The sequence below is a fragment of the Grammomys surdaster genome, unplaced genomic scaffold, assembly GCF_004785775.1.
Source record: "Grammomys surdaster isolate TR1022 unplaced genomic scaffold, NIH_TR_1.0 173, whole genome shotgun sequence".
NCBI lineage: Eukaryota > Metazoa > Chordata > Mammalia > Rodentia > Muridae > Grammomys > Grammomys surdaster.
The window spans coordinates 3663618-3682023 of record NW_021604621.1 but is presented as its reverse complement, the minus strand read 5'-3'; the positions used below and the strand labels follow the sequence as shown (position 1 = coordinate 3682023).

The window sequence follows — 18406 nt, the reverse complement described above, 5'->3', positions numbered from 1 at the left end:
GTATAATTGAGATTTGAATGAACAACACATGTAGCATTTAAGGTTAAATGAATATTGTTTGACATATAGTACACTAGAGTTGTTTTTCATTTTGGTCTAAAAAATTGGTTAAAATTACATCTTGTTTCTTCTCAGGATTAACTAGAATCCATCTGTCTCCTTAGAAGCACTGTTCTTTTTTTCAAAGTAGTGGTTGAAAGAAAAAAATTATATCACTCAAGACAAATTGTCCAGTGAACTGGGAAAATGAAGCAGGTATTTAGGATATTCAGGCCTATTTCCGCCATGATATTAGAGCTAAGATTCTAAATGAATATGCAATATCTATTTTCTAGTAATCAGGCAGACACTAACCATGTCTAGAGAGCTACTTATAGACGTACAAAGTATTAGCATCTAAAATGACCATTGCAGTCTGTCAGTGATTTCAATTAAGTTGAGTGAGGAGTTGAAATCTTTATCAGCTGTTTACTAAAGTGATAACGTTAAGGTAATGTCATTCTGATGATTTTTAAATCTCCAAAGTGACAGAAATACTAGCAGTCTCTGATATATGTTATAGAATGAAGAAAGAAAGAAAGAAAGAAAGAAAGAAAGAAAGAAAGAAAGAAAGAAAGAAAGAAAGAAAGAAAGAGGGAGCAAGGGAGGGAGTGAGGGAGGGAGAGAGGGAGGGAACGAAAGAATGAAAGAAAGAAAAGGAAGGAAAGAAGGAAGGAAAGAAAGAAAGTTTCACATAGTAAAGAGTTTCTCTTTGTCTCTGTCTCTCTGTCCATCCCTCTTCCCTCACTCCCTCCCTCCCTCCCTCTCTCTCTCTCTCTCTCCCCCTCTCTCTCTCTCTCTCTCTCTCTCTCTCTCTCTCTCTCTCTCTCTCTGTGCGTGTGTGTGTTCAAAGGTAATGGCTTGAGTAGTTTTGTAAGTGGGTAAGATACTTCATTTTATGCACATGTATCCATTTGAAAGTGCTCAGGCAGTGACACGTTCATCTGACCCTGTTTTTACAGGGTATTAATCTTCCACTGCCATTGTTGACACTGCCTTAGCTCATTTGCTTTGCCATCTTAAGTTTCTGCCTAGTTGTGATTGCATGCTTCTAAAATGCTTCTGCATTTTGACTGGACCGTAAGTACTTAAAGACTCTTTAATGAGAAGCCCTTTTGAAACTCCAGTGACTTTAAAAACTGAACTTCGGAGATGGCTAGGCTAGGAAACCACTTGTTTGCTAAACTCAGTCAGGAACTCATTAAAAGTGAATTTGATGAAGAGAGCTGTGCTGTGATTTTTCCTTTGTAATTTGTTTTCTCTCTTCAGCTACTCAGATTTGGCTTGGAGCCATATCATGCAGCTTTATTACATTTCATTTTAGCATTTGCTGGCAAATCCCTTTCTACTTTCCAATCTTCTCTCTGGTCTACTTTCATTTGGCTCAGACCCACCACTGCCAACTAAAACAGGGCAAACAAATCTCAGTTATCCCTACTCAGTCACCATCAAGGACACTGAACACCTCTCCAGGTTTCAGGCTGACAGTTATTTCTCTGCTTTCTTCCTCCATGGTCACATCAATCACCAGGCTTAACACTTTCCTTTGGTCTTCAGCCATAAGACTCAGTTTTCCTCCCTGAGTAGTGTACAAGGATGTATACCCTATAACCTCTTACTACCATAGCTGCATCCTGATCATACTCTGGAGTTTTAGTGATCCCAAACTAGTCTACCGGCTGCCTGAAGCTTCTTGGGATATCATTTGTACTATAGGACCCTCTATCTAAAAATTAATAGCAGGATGAAATGTGAATTCTTCCACCTGTTTTTAATGCCCCCATTTACAGCCTCTCTTTAACTTCAAAAGCACCCTATTCTCACCTTCCTTCTCCTCCCAATTCCCTTCTCTCCAATTACCAGCCCCATATTTTCTCAATCTAAAATTTGTATTTAAACCTTACCTGCCTACTTCCTCCAATGTGCAACTTGCTATTTCCAAAAATGGTGCTTCTTTGCAAATGTCATTCATTTCAGCTGAGGTATTCTGCCCATGTCAGTGTCCCTGTGTCCCTCTAAACAATCTTAACCTACCTCTAAATATTGGGACTTAGTTATTCCATCTGACTTGTTCATCTTCTCACTCAATATGACCTAAGCTGTTTTTCCAGCTGCTGATCATCATAGGTTTTAAAACTGTATCTTAAACTGATGTCCATTCACTTCCAAAATGCAGCATAAACATCTTGAGGGCAAGGGCCCAGCATGATTTCTCTCACTTGCCATAGTGTCAGTCTTTCCACTGGTTTTGCATTCAGGGCTTGTTATTTGACTCTTCAGTATTATTTCCAGTCATAGCTAACTCTCACTATAGTCAGCCAGAGTTTCCACATAGGTCTTCATATAGTCTTTGTCTATCATCTACACCCACACAGGAAGAAAGTTTGTTCTTTCAGCTACACAATTAATTTGGTATTTTTATTGAAGTTAAGTTCAGTTACATATTAAGCCACTGACTGATATATACCCAACAATATAGCAGCTGTTCCAGCCCAGTTATTTTTAAATTTCTCTATGCATCCAACTACATTGACGAGTTCATCAAAACCTAAATTACTGGCCCTCATCCCATATTTTCTGATTCAGTAGATCTGGGGTGGGATCCAAACTTTTGAGTGTCTAACAAATTCCCAGATGATGACAACAAGACCACACTTTGGAAAGTAGTGAACAAGAAGATACAAAAATAGTCTAAGACACAATCTCTCGTTTTAAGTAACTTACCATTTGTCCATGAAGGACCAAGATACATTTAGCAGTCAAAAATATTTATAACGATTTGTTATTCATTCATGTAGCAAATGCTGAGTGAATACTATGTGCTAATTGCTATTGTCAGTAGTAATGTTACATCAATGATCAGAGTATGCAAAAGTCTTGATTTTCATGGTGAAATTATAATGGGAGAAAACAGGAAGTGAACAAAATATTTAAAATGTAAGGCACTTCTAAGTTCTCTGGAGGAAAAGAGGGATAAGAAATATCAGGATGTTTAGAGGTTTCCCAGTTCCATCTGATGGTGATGCAGTCACAAATGACAAAGAGTAAATCATACCTTTATAGGATGAATATGCGTGTTCAGGAATGTTGCCTGGAGTTTGAGTGTTAATTTCCATGAACATTGTTTAACTATGAATAGCTATTTCTATTCTCTGAGCTTTGGTTTCTCCATCTGTTCCATGTAACACTTGGACAAAATTGTCTGAAGTTCTCTACATTCCTAAAGGTATAGGATACTAAGAAAATGATCTAGGCACTTTAGGTCAAACCTGTTATCTTAACATGTGCAAGGCTGACATAGGAGGCTATCAAAACGATTTTCAAGCCTTTTCCAGTGCTTAAAAAATTATATAATTTTCCTCACTAGTTCCAAAGTTTTGAAAGCCTGAGAGATAAATTATAACAAACAAAAAATTCTATTTTTCCATATTTTGTGTTATCCATTTCAACAGCTGGTTGGTGTTTAACATAATATTTATTAAATATTCATCATCCATACACACATACTTACATATATGCTTTTGGTCATAGGTAACCAATGCTTCTTGAAAATTATCCAATTTGTTTTTATTTTAATCAACTAATGAATACCCATATCTTTTGTATGGTTATGTTTCACAAAACCTGGATGTAACATCTTTCTCTTAAAAATAGTTACTCTGAGTTGGGTGTGGTGATGCACTCCTGTAATTCCAACACTTAAGGCAGAGGAAGTATTGTGAGCTCAAGAAAAACCTGAGCTACATAGTGAGTTCCAATTTAGCCACAACTACATAGAAAGATCCTGCCTTAAGATAAAACAGCAGCCATATTGGAAGACTTTAGTAATAGAATGCAAATATTGCAAAGAATGGGTCATATAGACCTACAGAAAGGTGTCTCAGACCAAAATAAAAGACAATGCTGTGCTGCTTTTATTACTATAGCTTTATAATATAGCTTGAAATGTGACATGGTAACCCTCTTCAGCATTATTCTTTTTATTTAGGATTTGGCTTCCATGTGATTTTCAGAATTTTCCCTACCTATCAGTGTAGATGTGTGTGTGTGTGTGTGTGTGTGTGTGTGTGTGTGTGTGTGTAACAGTAATAACTAAAAAGAAGTTCATGAATTTGAGAGCAAATGAGGAAGGACATTGGAGAAGTTGGAGGGGAAAGGAAGAGTGGAAATGTTATAAGTAGAACACTCATATATAAATGTCTAAAGAAATATAAAAACTAAAAAGACAGCAGTTTGGATATTTCTTGCATTAAATACTCTAATCATAGCAAGTTTATTTTTACTTTCAAATCAATTCATAGCTTCTCAGAGACATAATGGTGAACTTAAGTCTTGACCAATGAAAATTTCAAAACTCACTGTTTTAAGGGTACTGTAAACACAAGTTAAATATGATCTGCAAAATACTTAACTGTCACTAGAATAAAATAAGCAAAAGCAATGATGATGGCTATATTAAGGTGAAAAGCTATTATTTTCCCTTTTATATACCAAGTTCTGGATAATGTTACCAGTTGATCTATTTAGAGAATGATAACTTTCTTCTGAGTTGTTTTGAATCATGAGGCCCACCCAGAGAAATTGTCGAGTGCTGTTTTTTGATGGATGGCCACAAGAGCTAAAATGCCATGAAAACTTTAGAACCATGGCTCCGAAAATGTGGCTGCATCAAAATGCTGATAGTTTTCCTTTTTATGTATGTGTGATTCTCTCTTTCTTCCTTTTTAATAAACAGGAGATGGAGAATTATCCTGGGAACATTCTGATGGTGATATCTTCCGGCAACCTGCCAACAGAGAGGCAGTAAGTATAATGAGCTCCAACATTTCCACACTTGACAGTAGCTAGTCAAGCTTTATTCTCCCCATGACTATTAGTCTGTCAAATCCAAAAGAAGACCCATTTCTTTTTCTTTTTTTATTTTTTGGATATTTTATTTATTTACAATTCAGATGTCATCCCCTTTCCCCATTTCCTCTCCCTAGAACCCCCTATCCCATCCCCCCTCCTCCTTTATGCTTTTATACCATTTTGATTACATGCATGTATTAAGGTCAGTTCTAGGTTGAGGTTCTAGCAATACAATAGTTGCAAATAGTCAAGAGAGTCAAAATACCGAGGAGTTTGTTTAGGAAGACAAGAAATTTTTGTCTGCTTGTATACAAATACATAGGACTAGCCCAGGACTAAAGAGGATTTTTTTTAAAATCAAATAGTAATTTTTACTTATTCACACAGGGGTTATAAACACAAAAAGGCAGGACATGGGGAAGGGGATGATATTGGAGTGTGGGTGTTCAGGGAGAGTACAGATATCTTTCAGAAGAGGGCAGCGGCTGGGTGAAGGTTCAGGGGACAGGTCACTATGACTCTGCCTATGATTCACTTGTCCTTATCTAAGTTGGTATTATCTGCCAAGGCTACCTATTTACAAGGTCTATGACTACTCAGGCTGGTAAATTTCCACAAAAGCTGCCTGTTTACAATAGCTTATAGCCATCTGTTTCAATGTTTTCCCACAGAGACCCAAGACTTGGTGTTAGTATACATGTATGACAGGTCTATTGCTGAGTTTAGGCCTATGGCTGATTTTAGGCCTTCAGTGTATAAGCAGGACTGCCCCTGATATCTCCTCCCTTCTCTAAGTATAGAAGGGCTGTGGCGAATCTAATCTTGTGAAGGCAGGGATAGAGGCCTGACTTCCAGTAATTGAAGGGGACTTTGTAATGGCTCTGGTCCAGTGAGGCATGAAGGCCACACCCATCCCAATGGAAGACCCATTTCTAACGTCAGTCTTCTCCTTCCTTGGAAATATTAAATGATGTCATCACCAACTTGTAAATATTTATCATTGGTAATTAGGGCAAGAACAGGAACACAAAGTAGCCATGACCTTCTGTCTAGGTCTGAAGTTGAGACTCTCTTAGAATAACCTGACAAGTCTGTACATTCTCTCTAAGGAAGACAGTCACCATGACTCTTCTCAGCACTGAAGTCTTTCTGTGGCATTTTAATATAGTCCACTTTATCTTTTTGGTTAAGATTCCTTAGAAACCTGAGATTTCTTGGTCATATAAATGAAAGAAAAGAAAAACTTTGGGCCAGATTCTCCACTCCTTTCCCCTTATTTCTGTCGTTAAACACAAATCTCAGAGTAAGTAAGCCTAACAAGTAGGAATATTTCTATATATTATATATATATATATAATATTTTATATTATACATCATATTGTAATATAATAATAATTATATAGTATCATATATTATATATAACATTTTCATGGGTATATTATTCATTATATATAATATTTTCATGTATATTACTATATATAGTAATAGTGTATGTTTAATCAATTAACAAAATATACCATCTCTAAGAATGACTAAGAAGAGTTACTCAAACATCTTAAAATTTGAAAAGAAAATGTTCTAGCTCAAAGAATAAATCACATTAAGGGACTTATAAAAGGGTTTCCAATGTAAAATGGTGTTTGTCATTGCATACAACAGGTGTTCACTGAATCTTCTATGTAAGAACTGTCTTCAAAACCCATTACAGCATTGCTTTCATAAGTTAAAATCAAATGAACACAAATATTTATCAATGTATAGTTTACTACATACACCTAATCATCGGTATATATAATATCATTGTTAGTAAGAATATCACACAGGTTGACAAGATGGCTCAGCAGGCCTTGGTCACCAAACCTAAGTTCTATCTTCAGGACCCACATGGTGAAAGGAGAGAACCAACTTAAGTTTTCCTCTGACTTCCACACACAAACATACCATTGTACAAGTGTCACACACACACTAAATAAGTAATAATTTTTCAAAGTAAAGTTGATTCTAAGTGTAGGAAAACAGAAAGAAAAAACTCAGATATAAGCAAACAAATGCAAAATTTGTATCAGTATGATAAGAAAAGTAATAAAGGGATAGAAATAGACATGAAGAAAAGCAGAATTGACTTCTTTATCTTCTTGTTATTTCATGTTTTTCCATGGTATGAATTAGTTTTATAATAAAATTAAGTGATTTTGTAAAACCTTAGAAAGTGGAAATAAGACAGTAGACTAGGTAATTATAAAGCAGGCTATTTTCATAAATAGAGAGGGCATGATGAAGGAATTCACAAAAGTTGCTATTGAGTGACAGTTGCAAACATCACCATGCCACTTGGGTTGATTCACTGTCATTACAGTGGCTAGTTCTGACTTGCAAAGCCCATCTTGCCAACACCAAACCAAAAGCTTCAGCAGTGATAGTACATAGTTTTGCTTTGCTTTATTACTTGGTGGTATTGTTTTCTAAATACTGCTATTGTAGATATAGTGTAGAATTGTAACAACATGGAAACCAATGCATTGGGCATCTTACAAAAGCAATTATTTGTTCCACAAAAGAGACTGACTTCTCACATTCATGGAAAGATTTTATTCATTCCACTCTGTCTCATTTAGAGTAAGGAACTATACAGATCCTAACAAGGCATGGTCACAGTCTGTTTTTGTGGTGTGGGTTTCCTCTTTTCGTCAACCCAGGTTTTTGTTTTTGTAAAAAATTGAGAGCAACTGCATCAGTGGCTGTCAATAAATGTCATTCTATCCAATAAAAAAATACAAAAAAATAAAAATAAAAATTAATAAAAAATAAAATTAAAAAAAAAAACCTTTAGTCCCAGTCACATTATTCTGCTTGGCTTCCACAGTAAGCACTGAAACCACTTTAGTAATATTGCTGGTAAATGTTATTCATTTTCTCTCCTTTTATTGCATGTATGCTACTCAGAATCCCCATATCTTGTATATCAGCTTCACTATTCCTCCTAAACTTCAATAAGGGATGACTCAATCTAGGACTGTAGCAAGAAGAGCAAACAATTGGCATTTGGTAGACCACAATGGCCAGATGGTTCCACTTTATTATGAGTACAGATTTCCCTTTGTTCTGAGGGGGATTGTGTTGTGGAATATGATTTGAATAATAATGTAATGGAAAACTATGTACCTGGCACATAGTAGGCACCCAATTAATATACCTGTGTTGAGTGAATGGGTATATAAGGTAGAATAGAATATGTGTGAAGATTGACTCTGAGTTTTACTCCCCATTAAATTTATCATTAGGCTAGTGAACAGTTTGGCATATGCCTTAACTGGGGTTACCATTGGTATAATGAAGCACCATGACCAAAGCAACTTTGCTGATGAAAGGTTTTATTTCACTTACACACTTCCAGCTAACAGTCCATCAATGAAGTAAGTCAAGGCTAGAACTCAAGAAGGCCAGCAACCTGGAGTTAGGACCTGATACATAGGCTGTGGAGGGGTGCTACTTACTGGCTTACTCTCCATGGCTTGCTCAGTCTACTTTTTTATAGAACCCAGATGCCGCATCCCAGAGATGATACTCCCCCATCAATTACTAGTTAAAAAAATATATACTATAGACATGTGTACATCCTGGTCTTATGGAGACATTTTTTTTCAGTTGAGGTCCCCTTATCTCCAGTGACTCTAGCTTGTATATAGTTGACATAAAACTAGCTAGTACTGTATTGAAACAACATGAAACAGATAAACATTCACATGTCAGTTGCTGCCTGTGCCCTGATCTGCCATTGCCCGACCCCTACTTGCTCTTGGAGGTTGGAGGTGGGATGACATGGAATCAAGGGCACAGAGGAGCAGGTGAGAAGTGCTGCAGCAAGCTCATTTGAACCCTGCTGCAAGCTCCTTTAATACCTTTCACCTGCATCCCCTTGGTCCCAAGAAAGCATCTCTTCTAAACAGCAGTTCCCAATTGGCTGGCACTGTCTGCATCAGCAATCCTTGGTCTCTCAGGCAGTTCTCACTTAGTTCCTCCTGCAGGAGATACTTTTGTGGCTGTGTGGCCCCTGACATTTATGCAGAGGCGACAGTGCTGTTCTTCCTACAGTCAGTCACATTATCAGGAAAAAAAAAAGCCAACGTGTCTATTCTAACTGTATAGAATTTTACTGAAAGGTACAGACTTTGGGTCCCTTTAATTTCAGTGTAAGATATTCTTACTTTTTAGTTTTTATAATAAAGCCAATTAAATTTTTTAAATGCTTTGGGAAAGACACTGGCCAAAAAGTTCTTCTAGCTAGAGACTGTAGGTTGATAGTGATTAAGATATGATTTTGATTATGTGGGCTAGCATATATTCTGAAGACACCGTTCAAACCAAAATTTCTTTTTAGCTTCAGATAACAACTATACTTGCAGTTATAAGAGATAATACAGAGAAATCCCATGTGTCCTTTGCCCAGGTTCATCCAATGGTAATATCTCACAACTTCTTAAGAAAACATTTAGAACCAAAAATGCCCATTGAAGATTCTTTATGAACCCTAAGGTTTTTCATTTCTACCAATAAAATCATTATCCCATTTTAAAGATTTCATTTGTAGTTTCAATTATGTATATATTTATAAACACATTATATACATACATACATGCGTGCATACATGCATGCATGCATACATACATACATACATACATACGGAAAGGTGCATGCACCTAAGTGCCAGACCCATAGTGCCAGAAGAGGTTATCAGATATAGACCTGGAGTTTCAGACGTTTGAGAGCCAACAAGCATAGATGCTGGGAAGCCAAATTAGATCCTCTCCAGGAGTAGTATATTTTCTTAACTGCAGAGCCATCTCTTCAGCATTCCCACACCATTATTCTTTCTTTAAAAATTCACTAATCCATAAAATTTTACCAGTTATTGGAGTACCGAGTAGTATTTCAATAATGTATGCACTGTCTAATGTTTAAATCATGTTAAACATATCTGTCTCCTCGTTTATGATCTGTGGTCAAAGCTTTCACAATTCTTTCTCTGAGATGTGTGCAATATGTACTTTGTCATCGTCATGTATCATCAGTAGTGTGCCCGGTCTTCTTGCTGCTGTCTAAGTAAGACTTAGGGTTCATCTTTGCCCCATCCCTTGTCCCTTCCTCTTTCCTACTTTCCCCTGGTAACACATTCTACATCCGATATACTTTTTAGATTCCTGTATGAGTAGACCATGTAAACTTCTCATACTTTAACCACAAGAGCAAGGAAAGGAGGAGTTTCTGGGGGAGCATCTGCAGTGGAGGAGCTATTTTCAAATGAAAAAAATTCTTCTAGACCGACCTCAAAAGTTAAACAGTGTTCTCAGACCTTCAAGTACTAGAATACTGAGCGAAACATCATATTTCTAGCAAACATTTTTTGTCCTCCTTTCAAACAGCCTTTTTACAACTAATTTTTAAGATAAGCTCCAATTTCACTTACAATTCCAAGGTCTTGATGCCTTTTCTTCTATGCTCCAGCTTACGAGGTCAGACTGGCTCCTGAACATGTTTTAATTTGGTCAGAGGACGGACTCCAAAACAGCCATTCTACGGACTGTGAAAGTTATATTTAGGAAGATCCATGTATATTTGCATGCAATAACAATTAATGAAAATAGCGCCCATAAAAATGTGAAAGAGAGCAAGGAAGATTGGAGGGAGGAAAGAGAAGGGAGAAATGCTATAGTTATAATATATTCTCAAAAATTATAAAAAGTCAAACATTCTCACACCATCACTCCCTACCTCTTCCCCCAAAACAGAAAACTCTTTATGTTTATGATTCCCTATCTTGTGTTCAAATTAGATGTGTCTGTAGAATGTATAAAATGTCTGATACTCAGGCCTTACCTAGACCAGTTATATCAGAATCTCTAGGGGCGACAACTAGTTCCTGACATTTTTTTAAAAGCTCCATGCAGTCACAGTAGAGTTCTGTTTGTATATGCTGTTCTAAACACTATAGCTGAAAGTGTTTCTGTTTGAAATACCTCTTAGCTATTCTTCTCCCTCTTCTTTCTACTTCTTTTCTTCTTCCTTCCTATCTCTCTTCTAAATACTCCCATTCCCGCTCCATCCTCAAAACTGCAACCCGGTATTGTGAACAAATTCTTGTTACTTTCTGTCCTCTACCTCACTACCTGAAAAATAAAGGACTGACAAGATGGATTAGTTCTCTTTATGCTGTGACAAATAGTGGACAGAAGCTACTTAGGAGGAAATATTGACACAAAGTCTCAGGAAGTATCAGTCTATCATGGTAGAGAAGGTATGGTGACTTGGGTGGACCAATTTATAGTATTGGGAACAGTGATTGGAGCTCTTCTTCACAGGGTATGGTCACACCACGTTGTAGAGAACAGGAGGCAATTGGTCCATGTCTAATGACCCACCTCAAACAGACATATCTCACATCTCAAAAGTTCCATAACCTCTCCAAAAAGTAGCACCAGGCAAGGGCCAAGTGTGCAGGCAAGACTGTGAAGACGTTTCAGACTTAAGATGAATGTGTGAGGCCGAGCAGTCTACAATAGACCCTCTGCTCAAAATCGTGGTGCTTCTGGTTTTGTCTTTTGTTTGCAACCATGGCCCATACTACTCCCCCGTGCTAAAGAACAGTTTCGTGTTTTGTGTTCACCATTGCAAGTCAGAGAACATCATGTCCTTGCAACTTTCCCCAGGTCACTCACTGAGCCTCTTTAATTGTATTGCTGTTGAACACCTTTCTTTTAGCAGCAGTGGAACACCCACCACGAAAACTTGCTTCTCCATGTTTCTTTGGCAAAATGTTGTCAAACAACAGGAGGGAAAGAACAGCCTGTAATGGCCTTTTTGAAATGCAACAGATTATGGCAGAAAGAGCCATATAAACCATTGTGGGAATGAGAAATATTTGCCCTAAGAATCCCATCCATGTGCATGATAACAAATTGGAGCAAATTCTTGTTTGTGTGAGCTGTTATGCAATGTGCCAGAGTAGACTCTTAGATACAGAGGATAATATTTTATGTCAGAAGTCCAAAGGAGTCCTTTTATTCCAGTTTCTGTTCACTTTTCCCTTCTTCTAAAGCAAAAAAATTCAAAAGATGTGCTTATGATACATAGCAAAATAAATTCGTCTTATGGTAAGGTGAGGTCTAAGGATTCCCTAACTGTCTAAGTTTGTCTGTTATCTCTATCAGTGAATGTAAGAATCTTCCTTTTTTTACTGCCTGTGAACCCCTTTCATGGACTTTCCCTTCTTTACCCATATGACATGTCTCTACAACAGTTCGTATTAAGGCTCTAATCCTTAACACTTCATTATTACTCAAATCATCCCCTTCTACCTGCACTCTATCTTGGCTCCAGGGAAAAAGAAGAAGACTGGTTGAGCTTATCATAGCCTTGGACTCTTGGTGAAAGAGTAGTGGTCACTGTATCAGTACTCAAAGACTCTGCACTTTCCTTGGGAAAATACTTTTATTCACTTAACAGCTATGGGTGCATGCAGTCTAGATATTGCACATTGTTCTCAGCACCAGAGATATAGCAGTGAACAAAACAGGGTCCTTGACTCTGTAAGGCTTGCCACCCTACAACTCTCCTGTCTCAGTGAAGTGCTCTGCTGTGTGGTCTATCACATTGCCTGCGTTTCCACTGTCAGGATACATTGTGGAGACCCTATTTGACTCCCAGCTTTTCCTTTTCTCCAGTTTAGTGCTTTGAAACAAACTTTTGGTTAAGTCATTTCTCGACTTAAGAAAAAAAAATCCCTCAAAGGCCTCCACACTCCCACCTCTATCATTTACCAAATAAAGCACTTACCCCTTAGCTTGTCATTTAAAGTCCTCCATGATCTGGCTGCAACCCCCTTTTGGAATGTTATCCTTCAACTGTTCCCTTTTAAGGACTCTATGTTCTTTGCTACACCTTCTCAATTTGGAAACTTCTGCCTGGAATATTCCCCACAAACTGCCTGTTTAAAAAAAAAAAAGTCTACCCACTGTTCATGGCCCCGGTCACAAACCCTCCCCAACAAGCATCTCTCCTCATAATTTAAACACCACTTTGGACTTTTTCCTGTGACCTGTTACCTTCTGCCCTGTGTTGCAGAGTAACTCTTAAACTGGGAAATGTGAGTCTCTTAGCAAGTAAGCGCTTTAACCTTTGGGGCTGTTTTCTTCCCCAGAAGTTTCTTTGTGAATCTAGTAGCATCTACGAGGAGAGAGAAAACCTCAGCAAATTTGTCAGTGCTGCTTTTCCACAGTGGCATCCTTACTTTGGTTGGTTTAAGAAGACATACTATTAAGATCTGAGTTCATCACTAAAAATCAAAGCCATTGAATTATTGTTGCTGTACATAACTCAGTGTCTGTCATCTCATTGTTATTTGTTTTGAACTTTTTTTTTCTTGTCATTTATAGAGACATTCTTACCTCCGTTCTCCCTACGATCCTCCACCAAGCAGACAAGCTGGAGGGCTTCCCCGCTTTCCTGGCAGCAGAAGTCACCGGGGAGCTGTTATAGATTCCCAGCAAGCATCAGGGACCATCGTGCAGATTGTCATCAATAACAAGCACAAACATGGACAAGGTAAAGGGTAATCTCCTCAGCATACCTGATCTTTAGAGAATGGACCTGGGACAGAGTGCTTTATCTCATTTTTAAAAACATATATATTTACATGTGGATCACTTAATATGAAGTCTGCAATGTGAATATGAACAAGTGACTGGGGGTAACTTATAGGACTTTCGCCAAATATACCCAGAGTAGTGTACACAAGTATCCTTTGTGCTTATGAGGCAGCCTCTAACAATTTTACCATTGCCTCAGGAAGTTGAAGATCATTTAGGAAAAATTCACTTTCTTTTAAATAAGCAGAATACCCAATATTAAAAGGTACTGGGTGCCCAACACTCCCGAAACTCTTCTCAATACTTAAGTGTTAAATGTTAATAGTTAAGTGGTAAGCCTTTCTCCTGGGACTCTTGTTAAATATTCTTGAATCCAGTCTTAGAGATTTTGCTAATGTGGATCACGCTTGCAATTGAATGAGCCAGTGAGATGTCCAGAAACTACCTAGCTGAGCACCAGGACCACTGAACAGGTTAATACTGTAGTATACTCAGCCATGAGTCTGGTTGCATACACATCCATATATGTTCATTGGTCCAGTTTTCTCCCCTCTGGCCTCAAATACCCCAAATCCAATTGTGGAGCTGGGAAGAAGAGAACAGCATAATATTGACTGATGCTGAGTTTGTTGGGTATCCTGTCAATCAGTTCTTGGGAACCAACGCTCAACTGGTTCCTTTTTACATAACCACAAGCATGTTTTATTTTCTTTAGAGAGAAAAATAAATCAAAAGGCAATTCTTTGAACAGGATAAAAGTAAATTATTAAACCAAATGAATGAATAACAGGGGTGAAAAACAATCCATTACAAAGGAGTCCTAGGATAAAGCCCAACAGAGCTGGTCAAGCGAAAACTAGTTCCTCACATCTGTTACTAGTTAGATGTAAATTTCAGATTATACATAAAAACATCACTTTTTAAATTTACTGGCTAAAGAGAAAACTCCAAATGCAGTTTAATAAAACAATAGTCATTAAAATAATTAGAAGTACCTATTATTGACCTGTGTTTGACTTGAAATGTATGGCTTTTAATTTGCAAGGCTTTTTGATACAATATTATGAAAGGAAGAAGAGTTAGATAAAGATACAGTTGGAGTTTTCAATCCTAAATTACCCCCAGTAGATTCCCTTTGCTCTGGAAGAATTGTAAACCTTAAAAAATGATTGAGGACAAAAATAGACTTTGAAAGCCTCATATAACATAATTTCTCTAAGAATTCTTCATTTTTCACAGTAGAAGCTCATCCCCTGACAGCCTTGGTGTCCTACAAAAGCCCTGGTGGCTTTGAATTTCTTTATCTGACACATTTACTTGGACACAGCCCTTCTCTTTTAACCTTTCTGTTAGAGTTCACTGAAGAATCTCTTGTCTTCACCTTAACGCCCAAACCCCAGCTGGATGATTCAAAATCATCTTCTGGAATTTTGTCGGTGGGAGGAGGCTGCCTTCCCTTCTAAGGCAACATTTTATTCCACTGCAGAGTGTGGGATTCTGCTCAGTCTGGACTGTTCCCATAGTCCAAAGGTTTAAAAGAAGACAACACTTAGCTATAGATTTCTTAATAGTGCTGCCTGCTCTGTGTTCTCTGAGTATGGATCACACTTCACCTGAGCTATCTCCATAATGACTGAGGTGCATACTCTTAGATCTTTGTTAAAAATCACAAAAGAAAAGCAACAAGACTCCTCCATTTGAAACTTAAATTCTGCCAAAATGTTCTTGAAGACAACTCTGTACCCACTTGTTCAAAATGTTCTAGAAAACTGTGTTACTGTGTCAGGAGGAGAGAAAAGAGATAAAGGGGGAGAAAAAGAGCAATACATCCTGTCTGATTTCTGTGATTCTGTTCATAGCCCTGAGCCTCACTCTTTAGTATCTATTGAAAATCTCTGTGTACTGGGATCTTCTCCAGGTTAGGTTCTTGGAAATCTTTACACAGATTGACCTGTTAGAGGGCCCAGTACTCAGGCAGTTCTTGCAAAGTACAATAAAAGACAGTCAACATCGTTCATATTCTTTAATATGACCCAGTGGACTTGATGAGAAAGAAATAGCCCAATGATTCATCCTGAGTCTGTGTTGCAGCCAAATCAGTCAGTTCCTAGAAACGCCCCAACTGGGAATATGTCTTCCCTCAGCCCTTCCCAAAGCAATCCACCCTACCCTAAAGATAACGTTGATCAAGATGCCGACAGGTCTCCTTGGATGTGATGAGGCGATGGAAATAATAAAAGACACACCCAGACCCAATTACTGCTTGCCATATCCACAATCTCAGCCTTTTAGAAATGGAGAAGATAGAGTCTCAGACATCTCCATTCACATCACTGCCTGTCCATTTATTTTTCTGGTACCTAGTTCCATAAGGCTGACATATATGGAAGGATGTTCCTTATCCCTTTTCCTAAATATCCCTTTTCCTCTGCCTGTAGCTCAGATGCATGCCCTTTCAAGGTAATTCAGAAAACATTGAGTCAATGACTATACTTCCCCTCAACAACTGCCTGAGTGGCAAAAGATATCTGTCTCTAAGGCAAGTACTTACTTGCTGTAGCCACATTTCTACAACAGCTACCAATGAGAAACTTGAAAAAATGTCTGAAGGTTAATAACATAAAATGCTACCACCTCACAAGTTACCTGACACATGTGTGTCCCTTTCCTCTCACTCTTGTGTTAGCATCCCTCTTCCTGTACCAAAACATAGTTTGGCAACATTAAATCCCATGTCCATCCATCTATATGAGTAGATTAGGTCCTCATAGCGTTTGATATTCTGAATTGGTTTGATTCAGGACTTACATAAAACTGGTCCTTTGGAAAGAGAAGAAGTTTTGACATCTAGCCTCCCTAGATAGCAAATCTCTTTGGGAAATACCCAGAAGCACAACTACTTAGACCACACACATTTTCTGTGGCACTGAAGATATTAAAAATACTACATTCTACTTGAGATTCTTTATCAAATGTTCGAGACAAATAGAATTTCATTTTAATGTATTCATTTACTACCTACCCCATTGAAAAACTATTTGCAGGTTGCCCACTATTTTTCACACTATTTGTAAGCATCCAGAGGTTGCTGCAGGTGCAAATGGATAACTATTGCATGTAGCTTATCACTCAGACAGTGCTATGGTAGGAGACTATCTCTGTAAATGCATCTTCTTGCTCAGAACAAATGGTGTTTGATATTTTAAAGAATCCATTGGTAGTGCTCTAAACCTAGTAATTTGTCTTCACTCTCTCTACTCCTGTGTTCTCTTCCAGTGTGTGTTTCCAATGGAAAGACCTATTCTCATGGAGAGTCCTGGCACCCTAATCTCCGAGCATTTGGCATTGTGGAATGTGTACTATGCACTTGTAATGTCACCAAGCAAGAATGTAAGAAAATCCACTGCCCCAATCGATACCCCTGCAAGTATCCTCAAAAAATAGATGGAAAGTGCTGCAAGGTGTGCCCAGGTAAAAAGGCAAAAGGTGCATTGGCTGGAGGCCCTGCCTTTGGTTGAATGAGATTCACACATAGTCCTATTCAGTCTTCTTTATGCATCAAAACTATAAATGACCTGTCATATAGTTCTAACGATAATAGTTCTATCAAGAATGAACTTCATCCTTTCCTCTTCTGAGACACTGATGATTGCTTTGAAGGAATTAACTACTCAGAGTTTCTTTCGTCTACAACCTCAAACACATGCCATATTGCTTAACTTGTTCTTGCTTTTCTAAATTGGAGAGTTTACGTTATCACTGTTTTAGGAAAAATCACACCTTTCACGTTTTAAATCACTAACTAACTCACTTTAAAACATAATTCAGTACTCTTTTCAGATGAGATATGCATGAGTTACAGTGGAGAGAAATTTGGGTCCTGATCCAAATCTAAAGTCATTATATGACCTTGAAAATACATCAAATCCATACATATCTAACCCCATGTAAAAAATTTAAAAGATTATTACTGTGCTCCATATTTATATTTTAATTTGCAATTTCTTTTAAAATTTTTTGAGACATCATATCTGTATATACTTATGGGGTACAGTATGTTACTTCAAGATATATATATATATATATATATATATATATATATATATGTGGTATATTTATCAAATCAGGCTAACTATCATTCTCTCTTCTCTGATGTTTATCCCTAGACTCTTCTAGTCATTTTAAAATTTATCAATTGTTTTTTGGATATGGTAACTCCACTGTGCTATAGAAACAATTCATTCTAATGGTATTTTAGGATCTATTATCTAACCTCCTCATCACCTTCCAACACTAAACCCCTAAAATTATATTATTTCTTCGTTAATGACAAGAACAGTAAAGTATATAAACTGACTTTTCCAGAGTCAGGAATCTAATTGATAGTACAATCAAGATGTCAAACCCAGGTCACTTCCAGCCTATTGTCTTTTCTACTGGAAAATGTTGCTGATCTATTCTAAACACAAATTATTAAAATGGTGGTTTTTAAGACATGAGCTACTTAAAAAAATTACCATCTATGATATTGGCATTGTAACTTTGGCTTGCTACAGCTTTCCTGTGTGATCTAAAACAAGCACCTTCACCTTTATGAGCCTCCATTTCCTTTTCTTTAAAATAAGATGGTTAAAGCAAGTGACTTCGTACAGCCACCACCATCCCCCCTCCCCAGTCCCAGAATTTCACTATCAGTGAATTAGCCATTCCCAGGCACAAGAGTTTACTATCGTTTCTTAGGCCTTGTGAAAAGAATTTATGTAAATACAAGTGAAAAACAAACACCTTTTAAAATGGAGATGGATAGATCATTTATCTCTTCCATTAAACAACCACTCCTGCCTACCCGGCAAACACGCATTTAGTGTAAATGC

General features: G+C 37.5%; 1 protein-coding gene across 1 annotated transcript in view; it reads left to right on the top strand.

Moving 5' to 3' along the window:
• Positions 1 to 18406, top strand: part of Chrdl1 (chordin like 1) — a 105975-nt gene that overhangs the window by 74279 nt on the left and 13290 nt on the right. The window contains exons 7-9 of the mRNA XM_028767473.1: positions 4775 to 4842; positions 13320 to 13488; positions 16809 to 17003. Of these exons, the coding sequence (XP_028623306.1) occupies positions 4775 to 4842; positions 13320 to 13488; positions 16809 to 17003 (432 nt within the window). The remainder of the gene's footprint in view (positions 1 to 4774; positions 4843 to 13319; positions 13489 to 16808; positions 17004 to 18406) is intronic.